We start from the raw sequence: 15,126 nt of genomic DNA, 5'->3' as shown, positions 1-15,126 counted from the left end.
ACTCTTCCATAGAAGCAATACTCAGTGCTTGTAAACATGGTGTCTGTCTTCAATCACACACTTATTGACTGCTACCGATCTTAATTTTTTCTGAAGTTTCACTTTGTTTGAAGAGACAAACTAAAGTTAGCTACTATCTCAAAAGTATTATATTTTTCAGTTCCTTTGACAAATTGTTAATAAAACTAGCTATTAATACATATCTTAAAAATAATTACAACAAAAGGATAAGTGTATCAACCAACAAGGAACAGCTAAGGTACGTAAGAAAATAGGTTTTTTGAAATATCCTAGAGGCTTCTCATTAAAAAGTACTCTGACAAAAATATTTTTTGACCAACAGTAGCTGGAGAAATGAGTTTAACCAGAAGGAAAAAAGAGAGAACTTGTGTAAAAAAAAAAGGTATGTATGCTTTTCTAAATTACTACTAAAGGGGCATATTATAAAGATATTTGTAGTGACAGACTGACATGTTGATGCTGTGCACATGGCGTTTGTAATGACGTTCTCCAATCTGAAGATGAATCTAGCTGGCATGTATGAGGACAGCTTCCACTGTACGGTATGTAAGAGTCCCCATCCTAAAATTACAGGAAAAAAACGACATAAGCAATCATAATTGTTTTACATTCAGAGTGGTATTTTTACCAACTCCTGCAACACATGAATTCTAAAAACTATTCAGCACAGAATAATTACCTCTTCATCAGAATCTCCCAGCTTCCCTAGATCTAGGCATGGTACCCTGCAGAAAATTAAAACTATTTTAATAGCAATACGATCTCTTATTTTTAATGAGGAAGAACGTCTTTACTGTGCAGGTGACCACACACTGGAACAGACTGTCCAGAGAGGTTGTGGAGTCTCCCTCACTGGAGATATTCCAGAACCATCTGGACATAATCCCATGCCATGTGCTCCAGGATGACCTTGCTTGAGCAGGGAGGTTGGACCAGATGGACCAGTGGGCTGGATCCACTGTGGTCCCTTCCAACCTTACCCATTCTGTGATTCTGTGATTACAACTCCACTGTTAAGCTCAACCAAACGTAAATCAACTTAATTCCAATGTAAAGAATGCATCAAATATTCTACTCCAAAAACAAATCACAGAAAACAAACCTATGATAACAAATTTCATGGAACAGTGAGTTGCACATCAATACAAATGCAAATGCATTGTGTTAATAATGCACAATTAAATAAAAGGATCAGAAACAGAAGCAGACTTACTCTGGTGGGCGGGGACTGTGACTAGTCCGTGTATCTGGTCTCCAGCCCTAGAAAAATGACACATGATTACATACCTAGGGGATAAGGATTAAAATATATAGTTCTCTCTTTCAATTTCCCCTTAAATATTTAAAACCAATGGCTCTAACTATCTGTCTGACATACTTGATGAAGTTGCTACAAACAGGAAGAAAAGAACTCATTGAAAGCTGATTCTTACAGATCATCAGACTGAATGACTGAGTATTCATCATCATGACAGAAAGATTCCCAGCCATTAAGAATCCAGACAGCATCCACATCAGCTATTAATAATACATTAAAAATAATCCATGTTCCTGAGGCTTTGTACCATCACGGCTCACAGGGCTTTAGGTCACATTGTCCTTGTTGCCTGGGAACCTACCCTTAAACCAAAACCACAATATCAACAACAAGCTGGCTCACAAGGAGCTAGCTCAGACACCCAAGAACCCCTGATACTTGTTGGAACTGTTTCATCTCAGCTTCAGCGTAGAAGTACATGATGATGACTAGGCAGCTCCCACTGTTTATTTTGCTGTGTACCTCACAGATCTCCAAACTCAACTGAGCAAGAACACGGCAAGAAGAAAAGACTCGAGCCAAAGCTTCATCTACCTATCCCCCTATGACTTTCTGAAAACAGCTCACAGCAAATCCCCAGGGAAGGCAGCTTGGCGGTGGCAAGCACACCGTAACAACTCCCCAAACTGGCCTCCCAGTCGGAAAAAAAATGTGGATCGAGAATGTTCAGAACCAGGGCCAAAATCTCTTTTCAAACCTTTGAGCTCAGAGATCTCAGCATCACAGCCTGAACTGACCAGACATGCTACTTCCAGCAGTGCCCAAACATCTTTCACGATTTGAGAGCAGCCACATAACTCACAAAACTGTAACTCCATTCTTTCCATACACCCTTGTGGCCTGCTCCCAAAAAAGAAGTTCAGCAACACTGCTCTAGTGCCTTCAAAACATTATTCAGCATATTCAGGTTTAAAAGACAGTTTCTATGCAGTACGGTCGCACGAAATGACACCGCCACCGTGTGGTCACGTACATAAAACCGTTAAGGGGTCAAACACAATTTAATCTTCATCCTTACGACTAAATGCAATGCATTAAATCTCAAGTTCATATTTTTTCTGTACCATCACAACTGTGATGCGTTAAAGAACAGATCACATTCTAAATGTTACAGCCTTAATGTAATTCCTTTTTCAGAAGTCATCAGATCAGGAAGAAAGCAAACAAAAATCATCCTGAAGACTGGGGTGAAGCACATGGTTTCAATCTAACTTTCATTTAAGATTTATTTTTTCAAACTACCAAGAATCACATGGACTAGGGAGTCTAAATTTGGAAACTTAGATGCACAAGAAAGAAGAAAGAAAGGGATGAGAGAATTAGAGAAAAATTGTCATTTCTTTTCTTTTACAACCTACACTAAATGCCTCAAATGTTCTTGTTGTACACAGGCATTTAGATTTCAAAAACCTGGTTAAAAGTTAACATTATAAAATTGATAACATTTACAAAAGGTCCTTTTTCATTCCAAATGAAAGTGACAAGAAAAAATAGCAACTTGGCAAACTCCAAGAATTCCTGATGGGGTCATGCAACAAATAAGGAAGTTAAATGGGTGCTTGGGGGCTGAGAGAGGATTAGCAATTAACTTTAGTTCACAGACATAAAGTACACAGTATCTGTGAGAAAAATCAACTGTTAATAACAATATTAATATTTACCTCAGCTATAAGAAAAGCAATGGCCTTCAGAATCCAAGATCCTATTTGTACTGACTTTCAAAAGTTAGCCTGAAAGTTTCTGCTATAGTGATCTTGCAGGGGTTGCATACCTGTCTTATCTCAAAGCATATTAGGAATACCAGGAAAACAAAATTTGCCTTCATTCTGAATGCAGAGCACTCATTCATTTTACCCGTCAATCTAAAATCATGCCTTTTCAAATTATATTTTTGGGGTTCCTTTACTGACGTCTTGCAAATCAAAACCAGACACACCTGTTACCACTTTCACCAATAGCCTGAGACAGCAGCACACAGTACAGATTCAAGCCTCTGTTGCTCTTAATTGCAAGTACTAGTTCATTCTTAAAATCTCCACATCCCAATTGAGTACTTAAGAGTATCAACTATTTTAGGACAACTGTTTTTATTGGAATTTCTCACCTTCATTTGAGAAGTTGTCATACTAAACTATCCCTTTCTGACAAAAATTTCTCTAAAAGTTTTCTTTTCTATAGAATGGATTATAACCTCAAACTAAGAAACTTCTGAAGTATGATTAAAATATTTGTGAAAATGTCAAAGTAAGGAAGGAAAACAACCACAAGCCTTCCATTAACATACCTGACATTTCTTTCCCCTCAATGACAGCTCAACCTGCCTTCGAGGGGATGCAGCAACTCCTTTCACTTCCAAATCCATGCAAGTTCAATGATAGCTTTCAGAACAAACTGAAAAACAGGAAAGACTACTGAGAAAAGCATATTTTTATATACGCACTTCTGGAAAAAAACCCCACATTATTGCATTAGAAAGAATTTGGGTATTGTCTTCAGCAAGCTATGAAATGTTGCTGGCTTCCCTTTTTTACCACTTCTTAATTTCAGTCTTTCCTTACTAATGCTTAACCATATTCCTGTTCAAATGTACGTCTTTGTCTCAATCTTAACTCCCTCTTTCCCTTACACTTCTTGATAGCCTCTCATATGAGCATTACTAATTTTCTACCCCTTCGCAACATCAAACCTTTTGTACTCTTCACTTACAACTGCTGGCTCTCCTTCGCACCATGCCCTGGGAACAGGTAATTTCAGGAAGACAAAAGGGCCCTCCCGACACACAGAAAGCCTCCGAGAGCTCCAGAAAGACATTCATCGTCAAGCCATCTCCTGCTCTGCTGGCTTCTCCTTCCACTCAGCCCATTTTGAACCTAAAGCCCACCATTTAGTTCCCAGCAATCGGACGCTCCACTTCCAAACCATCCCCCACAGAAAGTGACCGCATTTCTAACTACACACAGTGTTTCAATCCCCAAGCGCCCACTCCTTTACCGAGCTTGGCACGGCGGCGAGGCCTCCTCGGATGGGCACAGCCGCTCTCTCCCCGCACAGACTTCCAGCCATTCCCCCTCAGGGCATGCGGAACGCCCTCGCACGGCCTCCAGCCTCTCCTGAAATGGAGTATCCTCCCACCTGAAGGCACAGAGGGGAAGGGAGAGAGCACTGTTGTACTTAATGGTTCACACGCCGAAATAACTTTTATCACGAACAAGAACGCTGTAAGAGGCGAAATAAACACCATGGGCTCGGCAGCTCCAAGGAAACGACGCGTTTTCCCAGGAGAGGCGCGGGGCACCGGGCGGCTCCCGGCGGGCTGTGTCTCACCGCAGCCGTCCCACCGCGCACGGCCGGCGGAGCGGGCCCGGCCCCCGCGCGTCTCCGGGGTGCCCGCGCCCCACCTGCCGCCGAGGGCGGGGGCCGATCCCAGCCACGCTTCGGGGGCACATCGCCGCAATGGGGAAGCGGAATTCCCGATTGCTCCTACGCCCTGCCCGGGGCACGGCTGCGTGCCCGGCTCTCCCTGCCCGCCCTGCCCCGGCGGCCCCCGCAGCCTCGCCGGGAAAGCCGGGAGCGTACACACCGCACGCAGTCGTGTCCTTCACAAACCCCGGCAGCCGGAACCGGAGACTTCAAAATTGCAGCGGCTCACGGTGCCCTGGGTCCGAAATACAGCGATTACTCCAGAGTAGCCCAAACCTTTTCGGATAAGGGCTCCAAGTATCAGCAGCATCCGAAGACTAGGCGACATGAAAGCCACCACAGAGATGGTTTGGTCACTGCCGCGGGCAGGGAAATCCTGCGGGAAAGGACACCAGCACAGCGCCTGGAAGGCAGCAGGACTGACCTACATTCTGCAAACACTTCGGCAGCACAGCACGCCTGGCTCCCATTCCCTCATTCCCCCTGATCAATGGTTTTGAAATTAGTTTCAGTTCACTTTATTAAGCATCTCAGAGAAAAAGCCTGTATGCAACAATGACTTTTTCAAACAGTTCCAGGTGTCCTGAATGACCAGACCAAGATCAGGTATTTTTAAAAATTCAGTTGTGTCCAAGTACTACTTCTGATTCGTCCGTTCTGTCTTGGGGAAAAATCTGTGCCCCCTTAAGAAACCCTGGCTTCGTACTCCCATCAGTTTTCCAAAGTTAGGCAAAATCTCACCTACTGCAAAACTACTAGTACACTGACGCTAAGGATGTATTTCTGGCTGCTGCTACTTCCAAGCCTGTGTGATTCAGTTTTAGGACCAAAGACATACCATGTTTATACACCAGAATGAACAATTAATTCCATTCCAGTGAGTGACACAGTAATGGATTTAGTCCCTTTAAGTACAGTACATTTCCTCCAGAAAAACAAATCCACATGCTATTTTCCTGTAAGAATAAGGATGGCAAAAGAGTTCAGGCATTATAACTGGCCTACTTAAAAGCTACGCAATTGTAACACAGAAAATTTAATAGCTTTGTACTGTCAAACGTACCTCTAAGGCAATGCCTGTCATTAAAGGCTGGCAGTACCACGGTAACATGTGTGTTAAGTGAACAAAAAATAGTAAAAAATGAAGGTATGGACAAAAATTATTCTGGCAAAGGAAAACAAACGTTTTTCTTAACAATGACCTAAAAAGGCCACTATTGAGCTGGCATAATGTATTGAAAAAAGAACCCCCCATACCCACAGTTCTTCAATGATACGTAGCAATACATCTGTTACTTCTGATGTAAGAAAAATTGTATTGCAATGAATCAAAAGGCGAGATTCTTTTGTGTTAAACATGAAATGGTGATGTAATACTAATGGGTTAATCAGTTACTAGACAGCTGCTGAGTTTAACCAGTGACGGGTACGGAAGGAATTAAGTGATCCAGCATAATTCATTAGGGTTTAAACTGACATACAAAACTACACATAATTACTTAGGAGACTGCAAACTCAGATATAATTATTTTTACATAGTGTCCATAGCTAAATTTCTCTCTCCAAATAAACTTAACTATGAATTGATCTCAAAGACTTAATCCATACTGCTTTCCATACCACCCTAGAGAAATGATTTCCACAAAGTGCTAAATTCACCAGTGCATGCTCTTTAATGAACTCAAGAAAGTCATAGTTCAAGTGGCATCATGCTTACTAGTTATATTTATGAAACACCTCTACTTTATAGTCTCAATTAGAAGACGTTCTAATATTTCAGTGAAGCATCAGATGTAATTACAGTGCATTATATACAGATTACAGAAATATTCTGATAGGGAAAAATAAATAAAGTATGTAAACATCCTGAGTAAAATTCTGCTGCCACTGAAGTCAGTTACAGAATTGTCGTAGATATGAGCACAGGCAGTATTTCACTGCTCTTTTTAAAGCATATAGCAGTGCATGTTAAGTTGATTTAAAACAGTTTAAAGTGCATACAACGTTATAAAAAAAATGCAAAAGCTTTTAAAGTTTTACATATGCAGATTCCATTCATATCTATTGCGTCTCCTAGGTCCCATCACTTCTGATTCAGTGGCATCTTTGTTTGTTATTTCTTGGTCTTCTAAGACATCTGGCTCCAACTGATGTATTTCACATTCATGGTGTAATTCATGCTCTTCTATTTTGTAATCGTTACTATAATCTTCAAGCAAATCTTCATAACAACCATCTTCTCCCTTGTCCATTTCTTTCTCTTGAGAATGTTCAGCAAATGACTGAATGAGATCTTCAAGTTTCTCATTACAGATGTGGCCAAGATCTTGGAATACACAAAAAATAATCAAAATGAATCTTTACTGGAAAGGCTCTAAATTTCAGGATCAGTTTAGAAGCAGAATATTTTTTCTGTTTGTTTTTTTCTCTTTTATTAAGACTCAAATAATGCAAAAACTCCCCAAATTTCTAGTGAACCATTCTTAACATTTTTTTACTTGGGCTACTATGCAGCTCTTGGAAGTCTTCAGTTGAAATTAATATACAATTTGCTGTTTAGTGTTTTATGCAAGCATTACCGACAGCCTCAGAGGTCCTCATTTGGGAATCCTCAGACTAAAGTTAGTCCAATACTAACAGACTGCTTAGGAACTGACATTCAAAAAGCCTGTTTTAACAAAGGAGAATGCGACTCTATGGTCCATCCCAGTTCAATGTCTTTTATCACCTAATCTTAAAAAAACGTAATGTATCAAAAATTTGAAATTGGATATACCTGAAACAGGAAGAATGGTACTCCTGCAGAATAAAACTAATTCCACACAAATTACCTATGGTGCAGGAGCTGAATATTATTGTAGTAAGATCTATTTATTCTTTTAAAATATAAAATACTTAGTTATCTACCCATCTGAAAATTAAAGTACCTTTCATCTTGTTTTCTGATTTATCCAATCCACTTTCTTTCATCAGTCGTCTGATTGATTGGAGCTGTGTCATTATTTCATCTTTCTGCTCACAAGCTAAAGCATTAACACTAGAAAAAAAGACAAATGTTAACAGCTGAAAGATTATCTCGGAAGTGAGTGCTTGATAAAAATGCACAAGACTGAAATACTTCCTTCAATGGATAAATACCATAGTTAACTTTGTGACACATTTAGGTCAAGCTTTCCTTGAAGAACTGTCTCTTGAGAAGTGGGGAGCCCATCACGTACACCTACTGAATAATCTAATCACTGAATTCTAACTTTGGAGTCCCAATGGCCAAGGCTGAGTAATGACTACTGAAAGAAACAATTAACCAAAGTTATTTTTAGTACCACAATACCTAATACAGAACTTTTCAGTTTAGAGGCTCTTCTCATTTAGTTCAGACTTTCTTTACTCTCCTGGCCATCACTACTAGGAACTGGTTAGGCAAATTGTTCAGTGGATTTGCTGTTTAACAGTTTCAGCACATATTACGTTCGAAGTACACTAAAGGAACAGTCATAAAATTCTGCATGTTTTAACCTGAGTTTCATGAAGGATGTCAGTCCACAAAATGGACTGCATACATATTTTTATTTCTAGTAGATGAGTAAGGCTCTAGCTTCTTAAGAAAGGAACTTCTCTAAAACTACAAGGAGTATATATTACTGATTTCCCTTGTCACACTACAACAGAGAAGTTATATTTCACTGAAATACACACACACTTTACAGGTTCATTTCAAAACACAAAAGTAAGCAGCTATACCTTGGTAACTAATTTTTTCTTCTACTTGCATCTAAAGGAAGAAACTCTTTCTGCTACCAGAAATGTAATTCTCACAATGGCTTTCAAATGCTACTGAAATTAAGTATATTTTCAGTATTAGTCTCCTTGGCCAATATTAAAGTTTAACTCATTAAGCCACAGTAACACAATCGTAAGTCTGAACTTTTGCATTAATGTTTGGTGAACAAGAGATGGGAGGTATCTGTAGAAAAGATCGCAAACTGCAGAAGAGGTATTACTTGCAAAAGGCTACAGAAGCAGTAATTAATTAAAGAAGGTTCCTAAAAACTGTTCCTTACCATATATACATATGGATCATTTAAAGAATTTTGTTAACATTTTTGCAAATTTCAATTTACAGAAAAACTACACTGAGAAGTTTCAGAAACACTCACCAGTTTGAAAGTGGATCCAACTGAGTCAATAAAGAATTTAACATTTTCTCTGTCTGTGCTAGATGCCGCTCCAGTTCTAAAAGCTGATGCTCTAATAAAAAAAAAAGGAAAAAAAAAATTTAAAAAAAGAAGGGAGGTGGGGAGAGGAGAAAAAAGGGAAAGAGGGGGGCAGGAGAGAAAACTTTGTTAGAAATGTCTTTACAATACCAGAAGGATATTAATTTACATTTTGGTTGGGCAGATTCAAAAACAGGAAGTTTCTTTTATCTGTAAAATTACAGAATGTGAAAAGGGAGTCGGGGGGTAAGAACAGAAGCCTTACTATGTGTGAGCAAAATCCTTCCCACCCAATAACCTATCTCCAGTAGTCCCCAAACAGAGGACACCTTTATAGAAACTGAATGAGAATGTGAAGCTCACCTTCCCAGTCACAAAAACGATGTAGTTCCAAGACTTCCTGAGGTGTAAGTACTGTATTTATACTTAATATACAGTCATGAATTTCTCCACTCACACCTCACAAATATATTTAAAACTGAATGCACAAGAATCAAGAAGAGTGATTCTTCCTAAAGCTGTACTGAACTTTGAAGAAAGAAGAATCCAACACACAAGGATGGTGACTAGGCAGTGTAACAAATCACTGCTGAACCTGATTACAGACCTGGTGGATGGAGACACCGAAAGAGGCTGACAGTTGTTTAATTCACTAAAAATAGGTCTGTACAAGGGGGGCAAACATATGAAAACAGCTCAACTTTGATGTGCCATCAAATAATTATAATGTATTTAAACTGAAGAAAACCCAACAGATCTTAAGTGAGAAAAACATCAGACACTAAAAGACAGAGAATCATACTATATTACTATAGCTGTTTTAAAGAGTATTACCATCTGCAGTATTTAAACAAACCTCAAACAAGTGTTTCAAATATACAGAATAACAAAGTGGGGTTTTGTAGGTTGCTAACTGCTCTTAAGTAACTTAAAAGATTGTTCTTATTCAGCTGGACTGCATCAACAAAAACATGTAGCTTTGGTCCAGCAGGCAATAAGTGTATGAAAATATGCATTCTTACCTGTTTCCTTTGCCTTGTCTTCTGTACTTTTTTCCTTTTTGGAATTACTTTCTTCATGTGATTTCATCTTTAATAAATACAGTGTTAAAAAACTTCATCATTATTTGTGTATTAAGAACAAAAATGCATTTAAAAATTTACTGAAAGCAAACAGCAACCACAAAAATGTACTACAGTAATGAAACTTTTCTTCTGTGATGCCTGCTTCCTGTCTTAAACTAACACTTCTGATTTTATGCAATGACAACATGACTAACAAAAGCTTTAAAAGAAAGCAGTTGCTATTTCAACTTCGGTTTTCCCAAAGGAACAGAAGAAATCTTCTAGGTTACTGCATCCGTTCTCTTACCGTTAACTAGGAGATAAACTTCTTTCTTACAGTATAAACACGTTATTATAAAAATATTTATGTTTTAATCCAACAAGCCCAAGTGTAAAGAGTTGTAACCACCCAAAATAAGATTTTCATAATTTTTAAATATTAAACTGGGCATCCTCTACACTCATTGTGCTAAGCTGTGGTATTTTTCTCACATGTGAAATAAGAAACTCACTACAGAAACGAAGATGCCATCTCCAGTCCTATTCCTGTTCATTTCCCCTGAAGGCAAGCAACAATATTGCAGGTGCACTCTCAGTATTGCAAGTGCTGTAGTATCTCTTCCTATAAATAACGCATATCAAGACTGATGTTTTTTTAAAAACAACTCATCACGTGTTCTCCTTTTTTTACAAATGGTAGAAAAGCCATCCCATTACATGAATGAAACGTAGGTTACAGATGCACGATCAAATGAGAAGTCCAAATAAAAGGTTCAGTCTAGTCGCTATTCTATCTAACTGCTAATCAAAGACAACTGCTCTGCAGGAATTGTCCACTTCCTTCCCATACTCAATCTCATTATGAAGAATGAAAAAGAAATGAAGTACTGATGAGGCTTAAGTTACAGCCTCAGGTAGCAGCACTGTTTAGGTTCTCAGATTCTTATTTGAGGCTGCAGGGTGGGTAAGATTCTCACTTCTTCAAGTGTCTAAAAATAGGTAAGTCAGAAGCCTTCACAAGTAAGAATGAGATACTCTTTTTTTTAACTTTGGATTTCACATTCAAAGTCAAAGAGAGCAAGAAATTGCTTTCTGACACCCACATACATGGTCTCAGAACTGGAAAAGCAAGCAAGCCAAGCAGTTACATTTCCTTCTAATTTCAATAATTTAATGCTTTTCCTATGGCTTACCTTAAGAAGTTTGTATGCTGCAAACATTCCCACTCCAAGAGCATACAACGGCATGAGGGTGAATGCTAACTCTCTACCATTCCCTCTTGTTGTCTCACTTTTTATCTCTTTTTCCATTGCATTTCTCATCTGTTGAATACTCTGGTAAGTATTACTGTCAGAATTTCCTGGATTCCGATGAACTTGATAAACTGTCTGAGGACTACCTTAAAAATGAAATTGAGAGAAAAACAACAAAGTAAGAAAGGAAATTAGGAGTCCACAAATGCAATTACATTGTTTTCCTCTTGTGTAATCATCTTTGTTCATCACTCTTTTAAGACAGTGTGGGCAGCCCTGCATCCAAATAAAAAAATTAAAAATCGCTCTTACATTAACAGGATGCACAGTTGAATCTAGGTAGCAAAGACTCTCAAACCAAGCTTGGTTTCTATAATATACAAGTTTTAAGCTTTTTCCTTCACAGCAACGTTGGCAAACCTTCAGCAAACCACAGAAAGGTAGATGTAAAAAAGAAACAATTTAAGTCTTGAAAGTAAAGCAAATTCAGAGAAACTACTGATAGTGCTGAAAACAGTTAGAAATTAATATTTCTCGTCTAACAAAAGAAAGGAGTTATTTACAAACTGAATTGTCTGGTTGCAGAAAAAAAAAATTTGTTGAAATACAAATGGTGTGTTGCTGCTTTCACTATTTTGACAGTAAATTCAGTGTTATGTAGATATTCCCACAGGCTTAGAAGTACTGTACCTCTGCAAATCAAATATTTAGCGTGAAAAGATTACACAATAGTAAAGACATGCAGCCTTGGAAGTCTGCAGTATTTTTGCATGTAATTTGCCTGCCAGAACAAGGAGCAGATGAAAGCACAGCTAGCATCATTGTTCAATTTAGGCATTAGGTTATTTGGTAGTTAAATCAGGGGTTCATGGGACATGCACATAAGAAACAGTAATATCAGCTGAAGAATGCAGATGCTTGCAGAGGCAGACAGCAGGTGTTTGAGAGACTGTGAAGTTTTACACCAATGTCTCAACTGACTGCCTACACTTACACTTTCAAATTTATCTGAATATGGGTTTAACAAGATTCACATTCTATAAAAACTCCCAAACTAAAGACCATCGTACAAATCACTTTTCAATTAATATTGTAACAGTGGAATTTGAAGAACTCACAATAACAGAATTCAAGTGTGCAAGATACAGCCACAACCAGGTAGACAAAAAAATTGTTACACCTACCAGTGAAACAACTATTTGGCTACAGCTTCTGCCAACTATGAGAGAAAAAAAAGTAATCTAATCCTGATAACCTAAGCTGGTACTTTGTGATAAGAGAACTCGAACAGTGTTTAGAACTGCCTAAAATGAGTTAGCCAGGAAAGTTATACATTTCCACTCATTTTTTTGCCCCTACGTTCTGTTTGTTTTTAATGTAAAGGAGAAGTGTTACTAAAATACCTAATATAACAGATGAAAAAAATTTCTATAAGTCATACAAATGAACGTGGCAAAGGAAACACCTTGTGGGCACCAAGGAAGAATGTTGAATCCTAACAGAGTCCAGTGCCTTGTACCAAGTTTATTCCACAGAAGAAACAGCAAAGTGACTTACTAGCCAAACAGGAGAAGAGCCCAGACAGGTGAGAATAGGAGATCTGTCTCAAATTTATTTTACTCAGTGCTGGGCCAGTACACCAGCAGAATCACAGGCATGTGAAGTGTTGCTTTTTTTTAAGGATTGTTTTCAGTCATACCCGGACAGATTTTATATGACTGTGCATATATTTTACTAACAGTAAGACTTGGCTTCCTTACTGCACCTCTACTGCACCTCTAACACGGGCAGGGAGTTTTTCCCTGTGACACCTCCCAGCTCCCCATCGGTCCGACTGTGCCCCTGCGGGCGCTTCTCGTCATACTGCATTTAAAAGCAGTTTTCTTAACACAGCACAGACGAAAATCCAAGCATTGATGAACCAGAAAAGCAGACCACAGGAGGGGGTGGGGGATGTTTAAGGCGCACACAGGCCAGCTCGGAGCTGTCTGACCAGGCCTCCCCTTCCACAGGCCGTGTACAATCCCCGGCGCCTCCCGCCAGACGAGGGCACAGCCCCCTCGGCTCCCGGAGTTCCCTTCCAGCCGCCCGAGACCGGGGCGGCTCCCGCACAGAGCCCCGACGGCGGCGCGGCCCCGGGCACGGCCGCGGCTCCTACCTCTGCCGTGCTGCCGGGGATCGTAGTGGCCCGGAGCGGCCCTGCCGCCCCGCGGAGACCGGCCCGGCCGCCCGCCGCCTCCTCCCCCAAATATCCTGGGCAGGACGACGAAGACGCAGAGCACCAGCACGGCCGAGACCACCACCTGCTGCACGGCCGACAGCACCATGGCCGCGTCCTGCCGCCTTTCTGCGGCCGAGCCGCTCCCGGCGCCCGGGACAGCCGCGCACAGCGACCCCCGGCGGCTCCCCGAGGCGGTCCAGCCGAACATGTCCGCATTCACCCAAGGAATTTCTCCTTCGGAACAAGCCGAAGTCCAGCAGGAGAACTGCTCCACAAGAGTCAGACTCTCCAACTAAAGCAAGGATATGAACTGCAGTATTGAGACTGAGGGGATTTCTGGTGGCGAGGATGAATCTTTGCTTGTGGTAGCTGAAACAAATTGCTCTAGACATTTTTTTTTGCTGGAAAGGGTTAAACAGAAGTGAAGAAGATGCAGAAAATGCAGATGTTTGACGTTTAGTCCTCTTCGCACCACAAGAGGAACGTGTTGTCAGCAATGGGCAGCTAAAGGATGAGCACCCTGACCATGCTTGGGAACATGCGTGTACTCGGATACTGATGGCTTTGGTGGGGTTTAAGCTGGATTGGCAGATATGGAGGTATGATTTAAGAAGTGAAGAAATTCGTGAAAAACACCACACCCAGTTTTAATAATCAGGAATAGGAAAACCAGAAAAAAGTTATGACTACAAGTATGCACGTACAGATATGGTGAGCAAAAACTAAAGGCCTTGGGGAGAAAAGATTATAAGCAGCCAGTGGACTGTAAGATCCACAAAGAAACTAAGAGCAGACTGAAGCACACGAACACTTGTAAACATAGGCAATAAACCAAAGCATCTTTTATTAACACATCAAATTAAATACTTTAATGGTAGAAGAAACTTGCTGAAAAACAGTCATGACTGGAAGACAAACACCAACAATCATTCACATTCCAGAATCAGAAGCTGCAAAGAAGGAGGAAGCAGCAGAATGAGTTACTGCCCAAGTATTAGCATGTTTACCTCATGAAGCATCTCTGTAAAATGTTGTGATGTGTATTTAAAGCTTTATCATAGGAGGACCAAATATTTATTCGTTTCCAGAGGCTCACTTAAAAATACTTAAAATATTTATACAGTCAAATTTATAGTATCTGTGTATTTGTACTTTAAATTAATTTCTATTAATCAAATTGAAATTAATGACCTGTTCAACAAAAAAACCAAAAAAACAAAAACAAAACCAAAGTTTCATGTTTAATTAACGAGACAGTAATTCCTTACCTGAAAATAAAAGTGCATTTCAAACATATTTTCAGTTGCTAGCAAGTGCTCATACGAAGTTAATTTAAACAGTGAAAGGAGGAAAAACTTGTCCAACGAAATTAGCTCATATTTTTGTGCTGCAACAGGAAAATTCAATTAAAATAAAATAGGTACTTGCCTAAACAAGGGAAAGCATTTCCTTATGAAACTCCAGTGTATGTGCTTTACTGATGACTGGTTTTATCTGATTGTTTAAGATCTGGCTGTAACTTAACACTGCACAACTATTTCACCTTTCATGTTTTGCAGACCTGGGATGCAGCTTTGGCACATACTGCAAGGGCACAGACAATAAATGCATTTTT

At 39.8% G+C, this 15,126-nt stretch overlaps 2 protein-coding genes across 11 annotated transcripts in view; both read right to left on the bottom strand.

Moving 5' to 3' along the window:
- Positions 1 to 5,066, bottom strand: part of CAPS2 (calcyphosine 2) — a 32,543-nt gene extending 27,477 nt beyond the window's left edge. For 2 of the 10 annotated variants that reach the window (XM_027655016.1, XM_027655022.1), the window contains exons 1-4: positions 4,472 to 4,692; positions 3,624 to 3,730; positions 1,235 to 1,281; positions 701 to 746 (exon numbers count right to left, since the gene is read on the bottom strand). In XM_027655016.1, coding sequence (XP_027510817.1) covers positions 701 to 746; positions 1,235 to 1,281; positions 3,624 to 3,701 — 171 coding nt within the window. In that variant the 5' untranslated portion in view covers positions 3,702 to 3,730; positions 4,472 to 4,692. Of the gene's footprint in view, positions 1 to 471; positions 583 to 700; positions 747 to 1,234; positions 1,282 to 3,623; positions 3,731 to 4,045; positions 4,277 to 4,297; positions 4,697 to 4,737 lie in introns of those variants that run through there. The other 8 variants (XM_027654982.1, XM_027654964.1, XM_027654991.1 and 5 more) reach the window with 8 other exon arrangements.
- Positions 5,067 to 5,266: 200 nt separating this feature from the next.
- Positions 5,267 to 13,744, bottom strand: CCDC107 (coiled-coil domain containing 107). Its single transcript, XM_027655061.1, has 6 exons — positions 13,449 to 13,744; positions 11,231 to 11,436; positions 9,996 to 10,062; positions 8,917 to 9,007; positions 7,687 to 7,796; positions 5,267 to 7,085 (listed from the first exon to the last, which is right to left on the bottom strand). The coding sequence occupies exons 1-6, from the start codon at positions 13,717 to 13,719 to the stop codon at positions 6,796 to 6,798; spliced, it is 1,035 nt and encodes a 344-aa protein (XP_027510862.1). The 5' UTR covers positions 13,720 to 13,744; the 3' UTR covers positions 5,267 to 6,795.
- Between the last annotated feature and the right edge of the window lie 1,382 nt (positions 13,745 to 15,126).

Source organism: Corapipo altera, unplaced genomic scaffold (assembly GCF_003945725.1).
Source record: "Corapipo altera isolate COAL_440 unplaced genomic scaffold, ASM394572v1 1, whole genome shotgun sequence".
NCBI classification, from domain to species: domain Eukaryota; kingdom Metazoa; phylum Chordata; class Aves; order Passeriformes; family Pipridae; genus Corapipo; species Corapipo altera.
Note: the sequence above shows the minus strand (reverse complement) of the source record. Positions and strands in the feature narration are given on the sequence as shown.